The 16,311-nt window shown below is 37.5% G+C and overlaps 1 protein-coding gene across 4 annotated transcripts; it reads left to right on the forward strand.

Moving 5' to 3' along the window:
* The first annotated feature begins 1,949 nt into the window (after positions 1 to 1,949).
* Positions 1,950 to 14,956, forward strand: LOC136222266 (transcription initiation factor TFIID subunit 4b-like). 4 transcript variants are annotated; one of them, XM_066009845.1, is made up of 16 exons: positions 1,950 to 2,254; positions 2,343 to 2,608; positions 2,714 to 2,813; positions 3,902 to 4,329; positions 4,422 to 4,517; positions 5,602 to 6,486; positions 6,697 to 6,837; positions 12,651 to 12,775; positions 12,898 to 12,985; positions 13,086 to 13,221; positions 13,310 to 13,365; positions 13,434 to 13,490; positions 13,593 to 13,733; positions 13,830 to 13,895; positions 13,967 to 14,174; positions 14,254 to 14,956. In XM_066009845.1, the coding sequence occupies exons 2-16, from the start codon at positions 2,570 to 2,572 to the stop codon at positions 14,427 to 14,429; spliced, it is 2,742 nt and encodes a 913-aa protein (XP_065865917.1). In that variant the 5' UTR covers positions 1,950 to 2,254; positions 2,343 to 2,569; the 3' UTR covers positions 14,430 to 14,956. The 4 variants fall into 4 exon arrangements, with proteins under 4 accessions (XP_065865917.1, XP_065865916.1, XP_065865918.1 ...); XM_066009844.1 differs by having other exon boundaries at positions 2,397 to 2,608; XM_066009846.1 differs by having other exon boundaries at positions 1,951 to 2,254; positions 2,397 to 2,608; positions 14,257 to 14,956.
* Positions 14,957 to 16,311: the final 1,355 nt, after the last annotated feature.

The following is a 16,311-nucleotide window of genomic DNA, read 5'->3' on the forward strand; positions in this document are numbered from 1 at the left end:
CTGTTCATCATATTGATATAAATAATGCTTGTCTTCATGGCTTTGTCGATGAAGAAATTTACTTACATCCACTACAAGGATATACCAAAGCCAAAACATGTCAAGTATATAGACTTAGAAAGTCTTTATAAGGTTTAAAACAAGCCGGACGACAGTGGAATAAAGAATTTACTACCAAAATTATTTCTTTTGTCTTTAATCAAGCCGACTCTGATCATTGTCTCTTTACATATTGTAAAGATGATACTTTTATACTTCTAATCGTGTATGTTGATGATATTCTCATCACAGGTAACTCTGAAAATTCCATAACTGATGTGAAAGATTATTTTCATGCTTTTTTACCATTAAAGACCTAGGTCATGCCAAATATTTCCTCGGTATCAAACTAGCTCGGGATAAGAATGGTATATTCTTATCTCAACGGAAATATATATCAGATTTAATTTCTGATGTTGGCCTTTAGTCAAGCTAATCCCTCTACTTGTCCGATGCAACCCGTCTAAATGTAAACCCTTTTATTGGATCGGCCTTTTCACAACCTGACCAATATAGAAGGTTTGTCGGAAAATTACTTTACCTTAATTTTACACGACCCGACATTGGCTTCACTGTTCAACAACTCAGTCAATTTATGATAGTCCTTGTTCACACCACATGGACACAGTCTTATACCTACTTCGATACCTTAAAGGTACGGTGCATTATGGTTTGTTTTATAGTTCTGTTAACAATTTTAAATTAACTGGCTATTGTCTCGCCGATTGGGGGCGTTGTAAAGAAAGTCAACGATCTATTAGCGGTTATTGCATCTTTTTAGGAGATTCTCTTATTTTTTTGGAAAGCCAAAAAGCAACAAACTGTTAGTTGATCATCGGCGGATGCTGAGTATCGTCGTATGGCTAGTGCCACTTGCGAGCTCAAATGGATATCTTATTTATTAAATGTTTTTCACATTCCCATTTCTTATCCAATTCCACTTCATTCTGATAATGAAGTGGCCATACATATTGCTTCAAATCCGTTTTTTCACGAGCGCACTAAACATTTGGACATAGATTGCCATCTTGTTCGTGAGCACCTTTTATCAAGTTTTCTTTCTACTCCTCACATATCCACCAAGCTTCAACTAGCCGACGTCTTCACCAAACCTTTATCCGCACCGCAACTTACTATTTTTTTTTCCAAGATGGGATTTGTTGTTTCACAATGTGCATCTTGAAGAGGGGGTGTTAAGATATTCATGATTGTATTTTAGATTAAATAGACTTAATATATTGGATATCTTTTGAAAATAGGATCTAATCTCTTAAAAATAGGATATAGAAGTTACTTGTAAACGTGTATATAATGACATCTTGTAATTAATAAAAAGTAAGTTAAGCTTTTACCAAATTCTATTATTGAACTGATACAAACCCATAGTAATTGGTTAAAGGCTTGTAAAAGTACTTTACTTACTAACGAAGGTTCTCATTTCTTTCCTACGTAGGATAGACAAGCTTAATTTATTTTTATTATCTTCAAAACCATTTCAAATGTTCACTTTAAGTATCAATTTCCCATTCACCACTTGTCTGTTTTGAGACTATAATATCCGTTAAAAAGATCTCATGGTATAAAATACATTAATGTATTTCAAAATTATTCTAAACTCTATTTATCCTTATATATTTAAACTCTATCTTTATAAAAATAATTTTAAATTAATTATATATATTTATTATTTATTTATTACGTCATTTGATCTGATTTACCGATCCTTGATCTTTCTATAAATCTGATTTGCTGATTTGACGTCGTATCAATCCGATATGATACCTGGACGTTGCTATAGCATTGCTAAAGACAAACCATTTTTTTCATGTATATTTTTCTTACCGGGAGTAAATAAAATTATAATATCGGTGCATTGGTATACAACTAGTTATAAATTGCTCACACTCTCCTCCCTGTTTCAATTTGTCCAACAAAATCCCAAACTCCCCATTACTTTTCTCTTCTCAATTGCCGCAGTCCTCTCCCCAATCACCACGATCCACCTCCCTCGACTGCACCACCTCCACCGTCATCACTACTTAGGTTCATCGGCTCCCTACTCCTTGTTCGCTAGCCCCCGCTCCCTTTCCTGGTTTTGAGGCTTCGCACAAGGCAATCACAACGGCAGTCCCTCGTCGACCTTTATTGAAGCCATTGGCCATTTGAGGCTCGATCCCTCCTCTCTCCTTAAGATAACCGAGTCAATTTCATCCATGTAAGTATGAAGCCTAATTTCATGGAATTGAAACTTCAATTGAGGTATTGACATGAAATGTGAAATTCTGGATGATTTGAATAAACAGATGCGCAGGAAATAATTGATGTTACCTTGACTTGTTTCTTCCTCTACTCTACAGCCGGTCTCGCACCGAACGGAAATTGACGTTTTGCTGTTCGGTTAATACACTAACCTGTGCTTTATATAGACGGACATAAGCTTCTGTAAAGGAAATCTCTCCTCTTCACCGGTGTAATAGAAGAGTGAACTTTTGACTCACCGGCTGGTCGTCAGCCACAGGTGTGGCACATCATGGACCCTTCCATTATGAAGCTCCTTGAAGAAGATGAGGTATTAAATGGATTTTTTGCATATGCAGTATCTCTTTGTTCTTAAAATCTAGATGTTGGAAAAATAATGTTTCAATTCTTTGTGTTTGTTTTCACATGCTCATAGGACGAAAGTATGCATTCCGGTGCTGACGTAGAGGCATTTCAGGCTGCCTTGAATAGGGATATTGGAGGCGATGCCTCCACTTCCCTGGCTTCTGATTCAGGTAAAGTCCTCAATTGTTTATGGGCCTCCGAATTGATTTAAGATAGTGGTGATGAAATGGATTTTTGGGATGTTGATTCAAATTATTATGTTAGGGAAATTTGGCCAAGAGAAATATTTGGTTGCGCTGGTATTATCTATTATGTTTCTTATTTAGGAGGCTGAAACTCAGTTAAGCAGTTGTTGTAGGTATCTAGTTATTTACAAATTACCACTATTCCACTGTACTTAGACGTTTGTTTTGTGCTTGTGAAGTAACCTAGGCAATAGTTGTAACTCTGAAAAGAACCAGCAATAATTAATAAAGTGGGAAACAAAAATCCAAGTGTCAAATAGATGATAGTTTGTTCTGATTTTTTATTTTTGTATTTTGATATGTGAAAATTTATGCTCTAGGACCCCTGCCAACTTTCAAGTGCGCTTTTGAGTGATTTCCTTCACAATTATTATTGATTGTGGTGGGATGTGGAAATAGTGAAATTGTAGGGCTATTTAATTCTTAGTTTTTGTCATGTATTGTTTATGGTTTTCATGAGATTGTAAGTCTCTGGCTGTTAGCATGGTGTTAAACTCATGTCACAGGGACATGTCCTGGATATGGGGGAATAAGGGATCTTAAGCTCTTTTCTTTTGTCCTTGCACACTACAAGGAGAAGAATATCAAGGAAGCTCAGGGATGGGGCAGGCAGACTGAGCAAGGGACAAAGAAAATGTTAGGGGGATGTAGTTTTTTCACGATATCATGAGCTTCTGTGATTAAATTAATATTTTCTGGGAGTTTATGAATGTTTTCAGTTTTTGGCATTACTTTCATTGTTTGTTTATGTATTTTTTGTTTGTATCTTGGATTATATTTAAGTAATAATGCAGGAAATAATAGTATTTCTTTCTTTGCTGCAACTTAGAGGGCTTATTGATCATAGTTTTAAAATGTCTTCTTTTTTTAGATTTTATCATTTAAATTGCAATATACGACTCATATCAAGATAAGAATAATGTCTGTGCTCTTTTCTTTTCTTTTCTTTTCTTTGGTTCATGCTTAGAAATTTTCCGGTCATTTTGTGGCTTTTCAAACTCAAATTGATGCAGTTTTGTCCAATGAACCCAATCAAACTTCCAGTCTTCCATATCCAAATTGGCAACCTAGCAAGCAAGATGAAAATGCTAACAGCCCTGGTCAACAACCACAACAAGAAGACCAGAATTCGTTTGCAATGGATCTAAAGCGGCATGGGTCTGCTCTTGAGAGTCAGCAACTGCAGAATGATGTCAAACAGGAACCAGGTCTTCCATTACATCAGAAACAAACTCAAGATAATCTTCGACAAGGAGAGGCAGCACAGGTTCCCCTTCAGACTCCTCGAACAACTGGCATGCAGATATCTGAAAGACATTCTATGGAGCGGCCTGGTAACTTAAAGAATCAGATACCATTTATGTTATTGCTGCCTGCGTTGAAGCCCCACCTTGATAAAGACAGAGAGATGCAGCTTCAAACTTTATTTAGTAAATTGAGGGTGGTGCCTCGACACTTTTTTTTTTTTTTTCCATGGATTATTCTTGATACCTTGTTTGTTATCCTCTGATTCTCTTCTGTTATTGTTGCTAGAAAAATGAAATTGCAAAAGAACAATTTGTCAGGCTTATGAGAAACATTGTAGGGGACCAAGTGATTAGATTGGCAGTAGCACAATTGCAGCCACAGGTAATAAACCGATATTATCTTGATATAATCATAATGACATTCGGAGTTCTTTTTTGCTGCTATTGTGCTAACAATCTGATAGAGAATGAGCTAGGAGTTAGAGGTTAGGTTGAGTATGATAGAGATTCTGCAATTGGGCCTGAATTACTCCAGCCCAGGAATGAACGACCCAAGACTTGGCAGGTTTACACTAGAAAGAAGGTTGCCCAATGAAAGGGCTGAGTTGTCATTTTATGCGTGGGATACAAATAGCTGGGTAGTTAGTGAGAGAGGACAGGAAGAATTATTTTGGCAATTTTATTCTGCTTTAGCAGGGGTCTGCTCTAGTTTGGGTAGAGAGGGAAAATACCTTTTCTGTGGGGGCTAGGGAGTTACTCTCAGTCCATTTATAGCTCTTGTTGTTTATTTTACTAGTCTCTCCTATAAATGTAATAAAGATCTCGCATTTCTCCCATTATTCTATTAAACTTTGCTGCATTCAGTCTATTACCTTACATTATTGTCCTGTTATTGTTTGGTTTCCCATTATTTGGTTCGACCTGCCGGATTCATGATGGGGAAGAATGATGAACAAAAGCTTCAGACGCGAGTAGACCACCAATATGCGAAGTTGGAAGAGATGGGAACCCAACTAGAAGAGCTCAGCATTCATTCGCCGGAATCCAACAGAATGACTGCCGAAAGCAATCTGATAGAGAATGAGCTAGGAGTTAAGAGGTTAGGTTGAGTATAGGGAGTTAGTTATGCTTAGCTAGAAGCATAGAGAGCTGGAGTAGTAGTATTTATGGGGAGAGCGCTCAGCAAGGGGTGGTATAGAATTGCTGTTTGCCCCTTTTTTGAGCTTATAGTCTGCTGGACTTGAAAACAAGTAGAGTTTGGCTCCGCTCTAGGATTAGATAAGTGAGAGATTTTCAATTTATTCAATTTTGTTCTGTTTTTATCTTTTATTTTAAATTTCTATGGCAGTGCCACTTTTCTTTTCCAAGTTTCTTCTTAGTTATCAGAGAGTTTATGAATAAACTATCCTATTTTCCATATCTGTGTTTCTGTTTTTCATCATAACCAGCATGCCATGTGTTTGCAGCCAGGTTCCAACCAATCCCAGTTACAATCTCAAGCTTTTGTACATCAACAAAATTTGAGAATGCCCACTAGTTCTTGTGCATCTTCAGCAGTTCAAGTGCAGGCTGATACGAGCTATCAACCTGTGGAAAGTAATACGCAAAAATCTCGTGAGGTTGAACGCCAACTGGATTCTCATGGAATGCAAGTAGGTCAATTGCCGTCATCTGGACCTGGCCTTGTCAATCAAGACAGGGAGCACTCTTCAACATCAATGCAAGGACACAGCAAGCAGCAGCAGCAGCAGCATTTGCACTTCCCACAGACTTCTTTTCCAATGTATGGAGGCAGTAGTGGTACTTTTCACCCTTATTCAGGAACGAATGTCAACACTTCAGGATCATCCACAAAACCACAACCTCATGATTTGCAAATGATGCAAATTTCACATCAAGGCATGGGGGTAGCTCAAATGGGAGGTTCAACACAGTCGATGAATTTGATGGGTGTTCCAAAATTTGAGAGGCAAAGTGCAATTACGGATCCCGGCACAGTGCAGAGTGGTCCTATTTCCCAATTTGCAAACAAACCAGTGCTTCAACAAAATTCAGCCCCATGGCAACCCCCTTCAAATAAAGAGCAAAGTTCTGCTCCTTTTTCATCAATGAATTATGTAAAACATGAATCAGTTGAACAATCTTCTGAGCAACTGCAAAAATCCCAGTTGTCTACTTCACATTCTTTGTCTGTTGCATCTATTGAAAAGGGGAATGCACTGCCAGGAAATTTAAAGGACGAGTCTTTAGAAAAACAGTCTTCTAAAGTTGGTTTCCCTACGCCTATGTCTGGGGTGCCCTTAAATTCGATTCCACCATCCATTCCTACTCAACTAGACCCCAATGTCCAGGTACCTTATTTTGATCTGCATTTATTCCTTTGTATTTTTGTGAATGTAGCCATAGAAATGTTACTCAATTCAAAAATTAAAGTCTCTAAAAACAGGACTGATAATGATGCTGCTAAGGGAAACTGGACAAGGATAATTAGACCAAAATTTATTTTAAAATTTATATTTTTATTCAGATTTTCATGTAAACCTACTGCATGAATTGAACAGGGGAATGCAGTCTCAGGAAATTTAAAGGAAGATTCCGTAGAGAAGCAGTCCTCTAAAGTTGGTTTTCCTTCATCGATGGCTGGGATGCAATTAAATTCTATTTCTCCTTCAGTTGCGACTCAACTAGACCCTAATGTCCAGGTAACCTTATGTTGATCTGCATTTAGTTGTTTGAGGTCTCCTTGTTCCTTTGCTTTTTTTACTTATGTCACTTAGATTATCTTTATAATAATAAAGATGTGCTTGTGTGTAAGAGCACTAGAGCAGAACTCTTGGTGATGCTGTCTAGGAAAACTGAGATTAGAAATTGTGTTGATCAGATCTTTTTTGAAATTTATGTTTCCATTCATATATTCATGTAGATATTCTTAGAAAATAGGCTAAATATATAATTAAGCCCTTAAACTTCCAGGGTTTTAAGGATTGAGCCGTGATCATTTATTTTTCCAGATTAAGCCTCTGAACATTGATTTTCACACACATTGATCCCTTCACTAACGGCTCCATTAGCTAAGCCGCTAGTGAAGGGCTCGATGTGTGTGAAAATTAAAGATCAGGGCTTAATCCTTAAAACCTTAAAAGTTCATGGGCTTAATGTGTATTGACATTTGTTTACTTGATATCTTATTATTTTTAAACGATAATAAATTATGCATATATGTCCAATAATTAGAGAAATTGAAATGAAAAATAAAAGATCTATGAAGATGACTTGTGTTCCTGAGTTCAAACAATACCAAACAACAACAACAAAGCCTTAGTCCCGAAATGATTCGGGGTCGGCTAACATGAACCATCATACAAAACCGTGAAATCAATTCGTGTCAGCAACATAAATTCTCTCCCTCCACTCTGTCCTATCCACTACCATATTTTCCTCAATGTCCAATAAACTCATATCACTCTCGATCACCCTCTTCCAAGTTTGCTTAGAGCATCTCCAAGAGACTCTTAGTACACTCTCTAAAAATAATATAAATAATTGACTCTTAGTGATTTAAGAGTGACTAAGATATATCATCTCCAACAATACTCTTTATATTCACTCATTATTTATTATTTTATTATTAAGATTATTATTTATTATTATATTTACCAATAGTGTGAGGAGAGAGACGCATCAATAATAAATTATTAATAAAAAATGAAGTTAAGAGGCACTAAGAGGTGGAGAGAGGCTCTCTATTAATAGAGAGGATGGAGAGACTCTTAGTGATTTGAGGAGCCACTAAGAGATTGTTGGAGCTGATTTTTTATTCCCCCTCCTCAAAATTTAACTTAAGAGCCAATTTAAGAGGCTGTTGGAGATGCTCTTAGGTCTTCCCCTACCCCTCACCACTACATCCCTTTGCCACTCTTCAAACAATACCAACAACAACAACAACAACAACAAAGCCTTAGTCCCGAAATGATTCGGGGTCGGCTAACATGAACCATCATATAAAACCGTGAAATCAAGTCGTGTCAGCGACACAAATTCTCTCCCTCCACTCTTTCCTATCCACTACCATATTTTCCTCAATCCCCAATACACTCATATCACTCTCGATCACCCTCCTCCAAGTTTGCTTAGGCCTTCCCCTACCCCTCACTACTACATCCCTTTGTCACTCTTCAGTCCTCCTAATCGGCGCATCAAGCGCTCTTCGTCTTACATGGCCAAACCACCTTAGTCGGTTTTCCCTCATTTTATTCTCAATAGATGTAACCCCTACTTTTGTCCTAATTATTTCATTACTCACCCGATCCTTTCTCGTATGACCACACATCCATCTCAACATACGCATCTCCGCCACCGACATCTTATGAGTGTGACAGTGTTTCACTGCCCAACACTCCGTACCATATAACAGTGCTGGTCTGATTGCCGTGCGGTAGAATTTTTCCTTCAATCTATTTGGCATGCCGGGGTCACAAAGGAAACCCGTAGCACTCTTCCACTTCGCCCAACCAGATTTAATCCTATGAGCAACATCTCTGTCTACTTCTCCATCCGTTTGGATAATAGATCCTAAATACCGAAAGCAATCCGATGCCTGAACAACTCTCCCATCTAGGGTGATTGTCCCTGCCTCCCTACTCCTATCGCTGCTAACCTTACACTCCAAATATTCTGTCTTACTTCGGCTCTGCTTAAAGCCTCTAGATTCTAAAGTTTTTCTCCATAGTTCCAACTTCCTCTCCACGCCTTCTTTCGTCTCATCAACCAACACAATATCATCCGCAAACAACATGCACCATGGTATACCATCTTGAAGGGAACTCGTTAGTTCATCCATAACGATGACAAAAAGAAATGGGCTTAGTGCAGAACCTTGATGCACTCCAATCGTAATAGGGAACTCTTCAGTCTTCCCAACACTGGTGCGTACACTCGTGCATGCTCCCTCATACATGTCCTTTATGATGTCAATATATTTTCGTGAAACACCTTTCCTTATTAGGGCCCACCAAAGTAGTTCCCTTGGTACTTTATCATATGCCTTCTCCAAGTCAATGAAAACCATATGCAAGTCTTTCTTCTTATTTCGATAGTGCTCCATTAATTGTCTCATTAGGTGGATGGCTTCCATAGTTGATCTTCCCGGCATAAATCCAAACTGGTTTTCCGAGATCTTCACCGTCCTCCTTAGCCTTTGTTCGATCACTCGCTCCCACAGTTTCATAGTGTGACTCATTAATTTGATTCCTCGATAGTTGGCACAATCTTGGACATCGCCTTTGTTCTTATACAACGGGATTAGGATACTTTTCCTCCATTCGGATGGCATCTTATTGTTTCTCCAAATTTTGTTGAACAACGTCGTCAACCATTCGATTCCTCTCTCCCAAACTTCTCCAAATCTCAATAGGGATGCCATCAGGTCCTACTGCTTTCTTCAATCTCATCTTATTTAATGCCATTTCGACTTCACTCTTTTGAATTTTCCGTATGCATTCACGATTTATCATATCGTGAGGGATACTTATATCTCCAACCTCTTGTCCGCGATCTCCATTAAATAAGTTATCAAAATAGGACCTCCATCGTTCCTTGATATCCTTATCTCCAACTAGGACTTTTTGGTCCGCATCCTTCACACATTTAACTTTTCCGAGATCTCGCGTCTTCCTATCTCTCATCCGAGCAATTCTATATATGTCTCTTTCCCCTTCCTTCATATCCAATCTTGTGTACAGATCTCGATTCACCTTTGCTCTAGCATCTCGTATGACCTTCTTTACTTCCCTTTTAGCCTCTTTGTACTTTTCGTAGTTCTCATCACTTTTGCACTTCCCTAATATTTTATAGGATTCTCGCTTACTCTTTACTGCTTGTCGTACTTCTTCTGTCCACCAAGATGTGTCCTTACCCGGTGGCATGCTACCTTTAGATTCACCTAGAACTTCCTTCGCTACTTCCCTTATACTATGCTCCATCTTAGTCCATATCGAATCTATATCTAAATCCATATTACAAGTCCAAATATCTTTTTTGGCCATCTCATCCACAAATTTTTGTTGATTCTCCCCTTGCAGTTTCCACCACTTAATCTTAGTCTCCACTTGTGGTGTTCGTTTTCTCATACATCTCCTACTTCGAAAATCAAGCACCACTACTCTATGTTGGGTTGTCGTACTCTTCAAACAATACCATTTGAATTAATTGAATTTAGAAGTCCGCTTCCAAACTAATGCATAAAAAGGATTGATTAAAGAAATACCAATATAATTGGTTATACTAACTAACTGACGCCATATACAAACATCTTATATTAGCTAACTTATAATAAATTAAGTCTTTCCAAATTATGCTGGTATATGGCGTTTAAGTAAGATGTGTTGGGGAGAGGAGATTCGTGGTGAAGAGCTTAGTTAAGAAATGTAAAGCGGTTATAGTGATTCTTTAGGAAACCAAGCGTCATTCTTTTGAAAGGAGGACTGCTAGAGATCTTTGGGGTGGCAGGGGTAGAATTCGGCATGCCTTGCACGCGGAGGGCAGTGCAGGGGTATTGTGATGTTGTGGGAAAAAAAAGACCATTGATGTCAAGCAGGAACTGGCAGGGTCGTTGCACTCCGATAGAGTAAGGTGCTTGATCTAAAAATAAAAGGAAAGTTTCCGCCGAATTGGAAAAAGATGCAACCCTGGTAAACTAAGCTATTGCGTGTAAATATAGAAACGCAGAAAAAAGGCAATAGTGCGATGCAAGGCATTACCGCACTGATAGCTGAGAAGGAAGCGATACAGCGCACAGCGAACAATGCAAGCTCCTACTGCGCTTACCACTTCACTTTAACAGCCCAGCTCTTAACGCTAGATAGACTGATTTTCCTAGTGTGCCAGCAGGGAAGAAGCTTACATGAACGAGATTTAAAACCCCCTTAATTCATAACTTTCACTCTTTCTTGTTGGTGGATCACTGGACCCTTCGGAAGCTACAGAACTTGGGGATCCCTGGACCTTTCTTAATAAAATTGGATTTATAATACGAAGCTTTAGCGCTGTTTTTCAGTTGGGTCCGGCTTTTAGGTGGATTGTCTACTTTGATACTAATTGTTAAGGGATTCAGTCCGGTCCTGCTAACGGAACAAGAACACATTAGCGTATGAAACAGAGCTGAAAGCACGAGTTCACGATCTCAAGGCAAGTTCACGTTCCCGCTTCCTCAATCTTGAACTCTGGCTATTGGGATGAGCTTCCCTTACCGTGCTATTCTATGAATGAACACGCCGGAGGAACTCTCGTACCGGACTCGCTCACATACCTGGTTTGGGACCCTTGATTTGATGGATTCCCCGACCAAGGAAACATAAACAAGCAAGCCTTGAGAGGTGCCTATCCTAGAAGTGAAGTGGCAGGTCTAGGGTTCATACCCCCATAATAGGACTACCACCTTATTAACCTGGGCGAATAAAAAGCCCGTGGCGTTGGGAGTGAAATGAATTTCATAAGGAAAGGTGAGCCTTTCAAAGGCACACTTTGACACGAAAGAACCGAGCCAGCCTTCACTTCAGGCGGAGAATATAGATAGGTGGGCAAGCGCTGCTTTCATTCAAGCTATGCAGGTAAAAATACAAAAAGGACCTTCTCATCAATAGCCACTTTAGTTAGACACGAGTGGGGAACTAGAGAAAGAGACTGCTTTTTAGCTGCAACTGACCAAAGAAAAAAGGCAAGATTGGATGCTTCACAAAGGTTAATTTGGAGAGACTTAAAACCCTGATATTTCAAGGGCTTAATTGTGCATTTAGCCTGGAAGATATGAGAGCTCACGCACACACAAAACACACACACCCACATGTATATAAATATAAAGGATTAGCTATTAGTCTCTAGATATCTGTATAGTTTTCTTATTGTCTAGATAAGAATTGAATTGATATTCGAATCACTAAGGTGTCAATTGTGCTTAGAGCTTAGTGCTTTGCTTTTAGTTTCATGCATCAGGTTCATTGCCTTTTGTGTTTATATGTTGTTTGGGTTCTACTGCAATTTGGTTCTGGAGCGGGTGAATAGATCGAGATTTCGCTTGTTTCTCATTATAATGTAAGTGTAGACCTAGATTTGTTTACCCATCCCTTCAACATGGCAACATGGCAGTTCTTTGCTTACCATATACTTCTATTTGCGTTTTCAAGATTTTTATTTAAATTTTTTGCTTTATTTTATTATCAACCTAGATGATAAAGTCTGCTAGATAAGAAAATTTTACACGTCACAAAAATATCATCTTTAAAGCTTATTTTGGGCAGTAGGGATTCATGATTTGTCCAAAGTTGTAAGATTATTAGTGAATATACCTTTTATGTCATTACTGCCATTGAACTTGATGGGGTCCACTCTTTGGACTGAAATTCAAAGCTGAAAATGTTGTTCAAGGCACAAATATGAGAGATGCTTATGGTGGTGCTGGACGTGGCTTCTTTGTTTTATTTATAATGACTAAAATTCTTCTTGTTTCTACACTTGTCAGGTAGGCCCTAGGATTCCATCTGCAGCTCTTTCTGCTGGAGGTAATGCAAGGACACCTCCCAAAAAACCTTCTGTTGGCCAAAAGAAGCCACTTGAAGCACTTGGTTCATCACCACCAGCATCAAGGTGGAATGACCTTTTCTGTCATATGGGTTGAGAGAAGTTTTAGATTGCCAGTTATTTTCTTTCACCCTTCATGAATCATTTTGTTGGATTTATCTCACACAAAACTTTTGGGTTCCGTACAGCAAGAAGCAAAAAGTATCTGGGGCCTTCTCGGACCAAAGCATTGACCAACTCAATGATGTAACAGCTGTCAGTGGAGTTAATCTAAGGGTATGTTTTTTTTGGGCCATTCTAGAAGTATGCATTTGTGTATGATAAATGGTGTCCTCTTTTAAAGATATTCAGAACGCTCCCCTTTTGACAATTGTAGGAAGAGGAAGAACAGCTATTTTCTGGGTCCAAAGAGGAAAGTCGGGTTTCAGAAGCCTCTCGAAGGGTTGTACAAGAAGAAGAAGAAAGGCTGATTTTGCAGAAAGTTCCACTGCAGAAAAGATTGGCGGAGATAAGTTAATAAATTTTCAATCATCAGTGTATATCGGTTCTAAATCTATTCTTAATGCACTTTGTAAATGTCAATAATGCCATATGTTACAGTGTTCAAGTGCGGGTTGAAAAATATCAACAATGATGTAGAGCGGTGCTTGTCCTTGGTGAGCTGCTACGTTCTTAGTCCTTAAATCACAATTATGGTATATTTTCTTATAAATTCCATCTTCAGTGTGTGGAGGAAAGATTGCGTGGACTTATAAGTAACCTGATCAGGCTTTCAAAGCAGGTCAATTTCATTCTGATTGCACTTCAATAGACTTGCTAGTTTCTTGTCTTTAATAAAGACTCTTTATTTATACTTTTCCTGATTTTAATTGGATATTTTCAGCGGGTTGATGCTGAGAAGCCTAGGCACCGTACTGTAATCACCTCGGATGTCCGGCAGCAACTTGTGACAATGAACAGGAAAGCCAAAGAAGAATGGGAGAAAAAGCAGGCTGAAGCAGAAAAGCTCCGTAAAGTAAATGAAGTGGGTACTTTATATGCATTTATGACTTGTTTGTTAAACTTTCCTTTAAGTTTGCGGAAACAAAAAAACTGAGGGAGACTGTCTGCTTGGCTGCAGCCTGAGGGTGATAATGGAATAGAAGGCGATAAGGAAAAGGATGAAAATCGTCTGAAAGCGGTGAAGGTACAAATTGGACATGTAACAGAACAGTTTGCCTTTATTGGATTAAATATATAAACTATATTTCTTTCCAGGTAAACAAGGAAGAGGATGACAAAATGAGGACAACAGCAGCGAATATTGCTGCCCGAAATGCTGTTGGTGGAGATGACATGCTGTCAAAATGGCAACTGATGGCTGAGCAAACCCGCCGGCATAAAGATGTGAGCCAGAAGTCAACATCTGGAAGAAAAATGAAGGATAATCAAGACACAGATAAAAGGAGTCCTACGACTGCATCAAGTAAGTGGGAGACCTGGTTGGAGCATATGCTAACCATACTATATGCTCTTCTGTTTTTACCTTACTTTTACCCTTTCAGCAGGGGCTGTTAGGAAATTTGGAAGGAACCAAGCAAGTGTGCCGCATATTAGAGTAGCTCGTAGCATTTCTGTTAAAGATGTCATTACAGCACTGGAAAGAGAACCCCAGATGTCAAAGTCTACCCTGATTTATCGGTTGTATGAGAGAATCCGTTCTGATACTCCAGCTGAATAGTGCGACATCGAACTCAATTTGATCCTAAGCAATATTCTGATTTGTTGTTAGCATGGGACGAAATGTATGGTATAGCACCCTGCAGGTACCGCTTTATAGCAGAACTGATTTATTCAGGAAAGTTCTATAGAAATTCAGGTTACAGAGTTACAGGGCGTAGAAGTCGGAAGGATATGATCATTCGAACTTTGCTGATTGGTAGGTTGCCAAATAAACTTGAGATTTTTCCTGTAATTTTAATGTTAAAGAAGGTTTATGCTAAATACAAATATAGTGTGGTGATTGTTGGGCATGTTTAGTAGGTCGTAAGATTACTAAGTAATGAAAATATTATTGCGACAGAATGTTAATTGCATTATGGAGTTCGGTTGCAGTTGTTCTTTTGGTTATAGTGTAATGATGATTAGATGTCTTAGTTTTCACTGTTGTTATATCATATGTATAATCTCTATTCTTTGCAAGACTGATTATACTGTATGTTTGTGATTTTAGTTATATGCAGTTCTTTGTGTTGTATCGTTTATGTACGTCTTTATAGTACATATTCAGTGTGATAATCGTGTAAAATGCCAAAAACATTTGGGATGACATCCCTATGACATCATTTCCGCACTCGTCTTATCACATTTAGGGGTGTTATAAAAATATAACCAATTAACCATATATTAGAATATATTTAGGGGGTGAACCGATTCAATTTATATATCTTTATTATAATGGTTTTATCAATTGGATTGAGGCTCTTTTTTTAACTGAATGCTACTAAATATTTAACTGAATGCTACCGAACTTAACTGAATGCGACCGAGCTTAAGAACTTAACAATAATGATGATATTAGACTTTAAAATCATTTTGATGATAATATTGGACATTAATAAGCTTATAATAATAATAATAATAATAATAATAATAATAATGGTTCTAATAATAATAATAATAATATCAATAATAAATAAATATGTTATTAAAGATAAAACTAAATTGAATATCAAATAAAAGCTCGGCTTGATAAAATCTTAGCTCGATAAAAACCTATGAAATTAAATAAAAATGAGTCTAGTTTGAATTAAAAATACAAATTACATACAAACACAAATTTACATATAATTTAAAGCCTATGAAATTAAATACAAATCTTTATATGAATACAAATTCTTAACTTTTTATTACAATTAAGGATTAAAGTGCAAAAATACACTTAACGTTTTGGGTCAGGAGTAATTTTACCCCTAACGTCTAAAATAATGCAATTTTATCCCTAACATTGATGAATTGGGTAAATATGAGAAATAATTTATAATATGGATGCACACTTTAATTTTTTTTATTAAACGATATATACTTTAATAAACTATCATTTCTTGACTTTTATCTAATTTATAGATAATGATAAACTAGAAATAAATAAACAGTAATAATAATAAATAATGATAAATTATAGATAAATAATAATAAAAATGATAATAAATTATATATAAATAATTATAATTATAATAAATAATGATAAATTACTGAATACTGAAACTGAACTGAACTGATTGCTACTGAATTGAATTGAACTGAACTGATTGTTACTGAAATTAAGTAATAAAGAACATGACCTACACGCACTGGACGAGATACAAGGAAAGCCCTTAACACATTAGACCTTTAGCCTTTTATCCTTTCCTTAGCCCTTTTTCTTAGTCTATTTCTTGCTTTCGTAACCCTTTTTCTTGCTTGCTTTCTTGTCCTTCCGTAACCCCTTTTTTTACTTACTTGAATTGAGAAGTTACGGAGCTATGGTATAGTCTAGTGATGGTTTTGGCTGGCCGGTGTAAGAGCCTATATTGAGCCCTTACTTTTCTTTCCCTTGAGCTACAGTTCCTTACCTTGTGCGA

This window comes from Euphorbia lathyris, chromosome 3, assembly GCF_963576675.1.
Source record: "Euphorbia lathyris chromosome 3, ddEupLath1.1, whole genome shotgun sequence".
Taxonomy (NCBI): domain Eukaryota; kingdom Viridiplantae; phylum Streptophyta; class Magnoliopsida; order Malpighiales; family Euphorbiaceae; genus Euphorbia; species Euphorbia lathyris.

What these genes read in the sequence shown, in the direction of transcription:
- LOC136222266 (XM_066009845.1), top strand. Translation starts at nt 2,570, where the DNA reads ATGGACCCTTCCATTATGAAGCTCCTTGAAGAAGATGAG. An exon ending in TCATCACCACCAGCATCAAG is followed by an intron (nt 12,776 to 12,897) that starts GTGGAATGACCT and finishes GGTTCCGTACAG; the next exon opens with CAAGAAGCAAAAAGTATCTG. An exon ending in TGATCAGGCTTTCAAAGCAG is followed by an intron (nt 13,491 to 13,592) that starts GTCAATTTCATT and finishes GGATATTTTCAG; the next exon opens with CGGGTTGATGCTGAGAAGCC.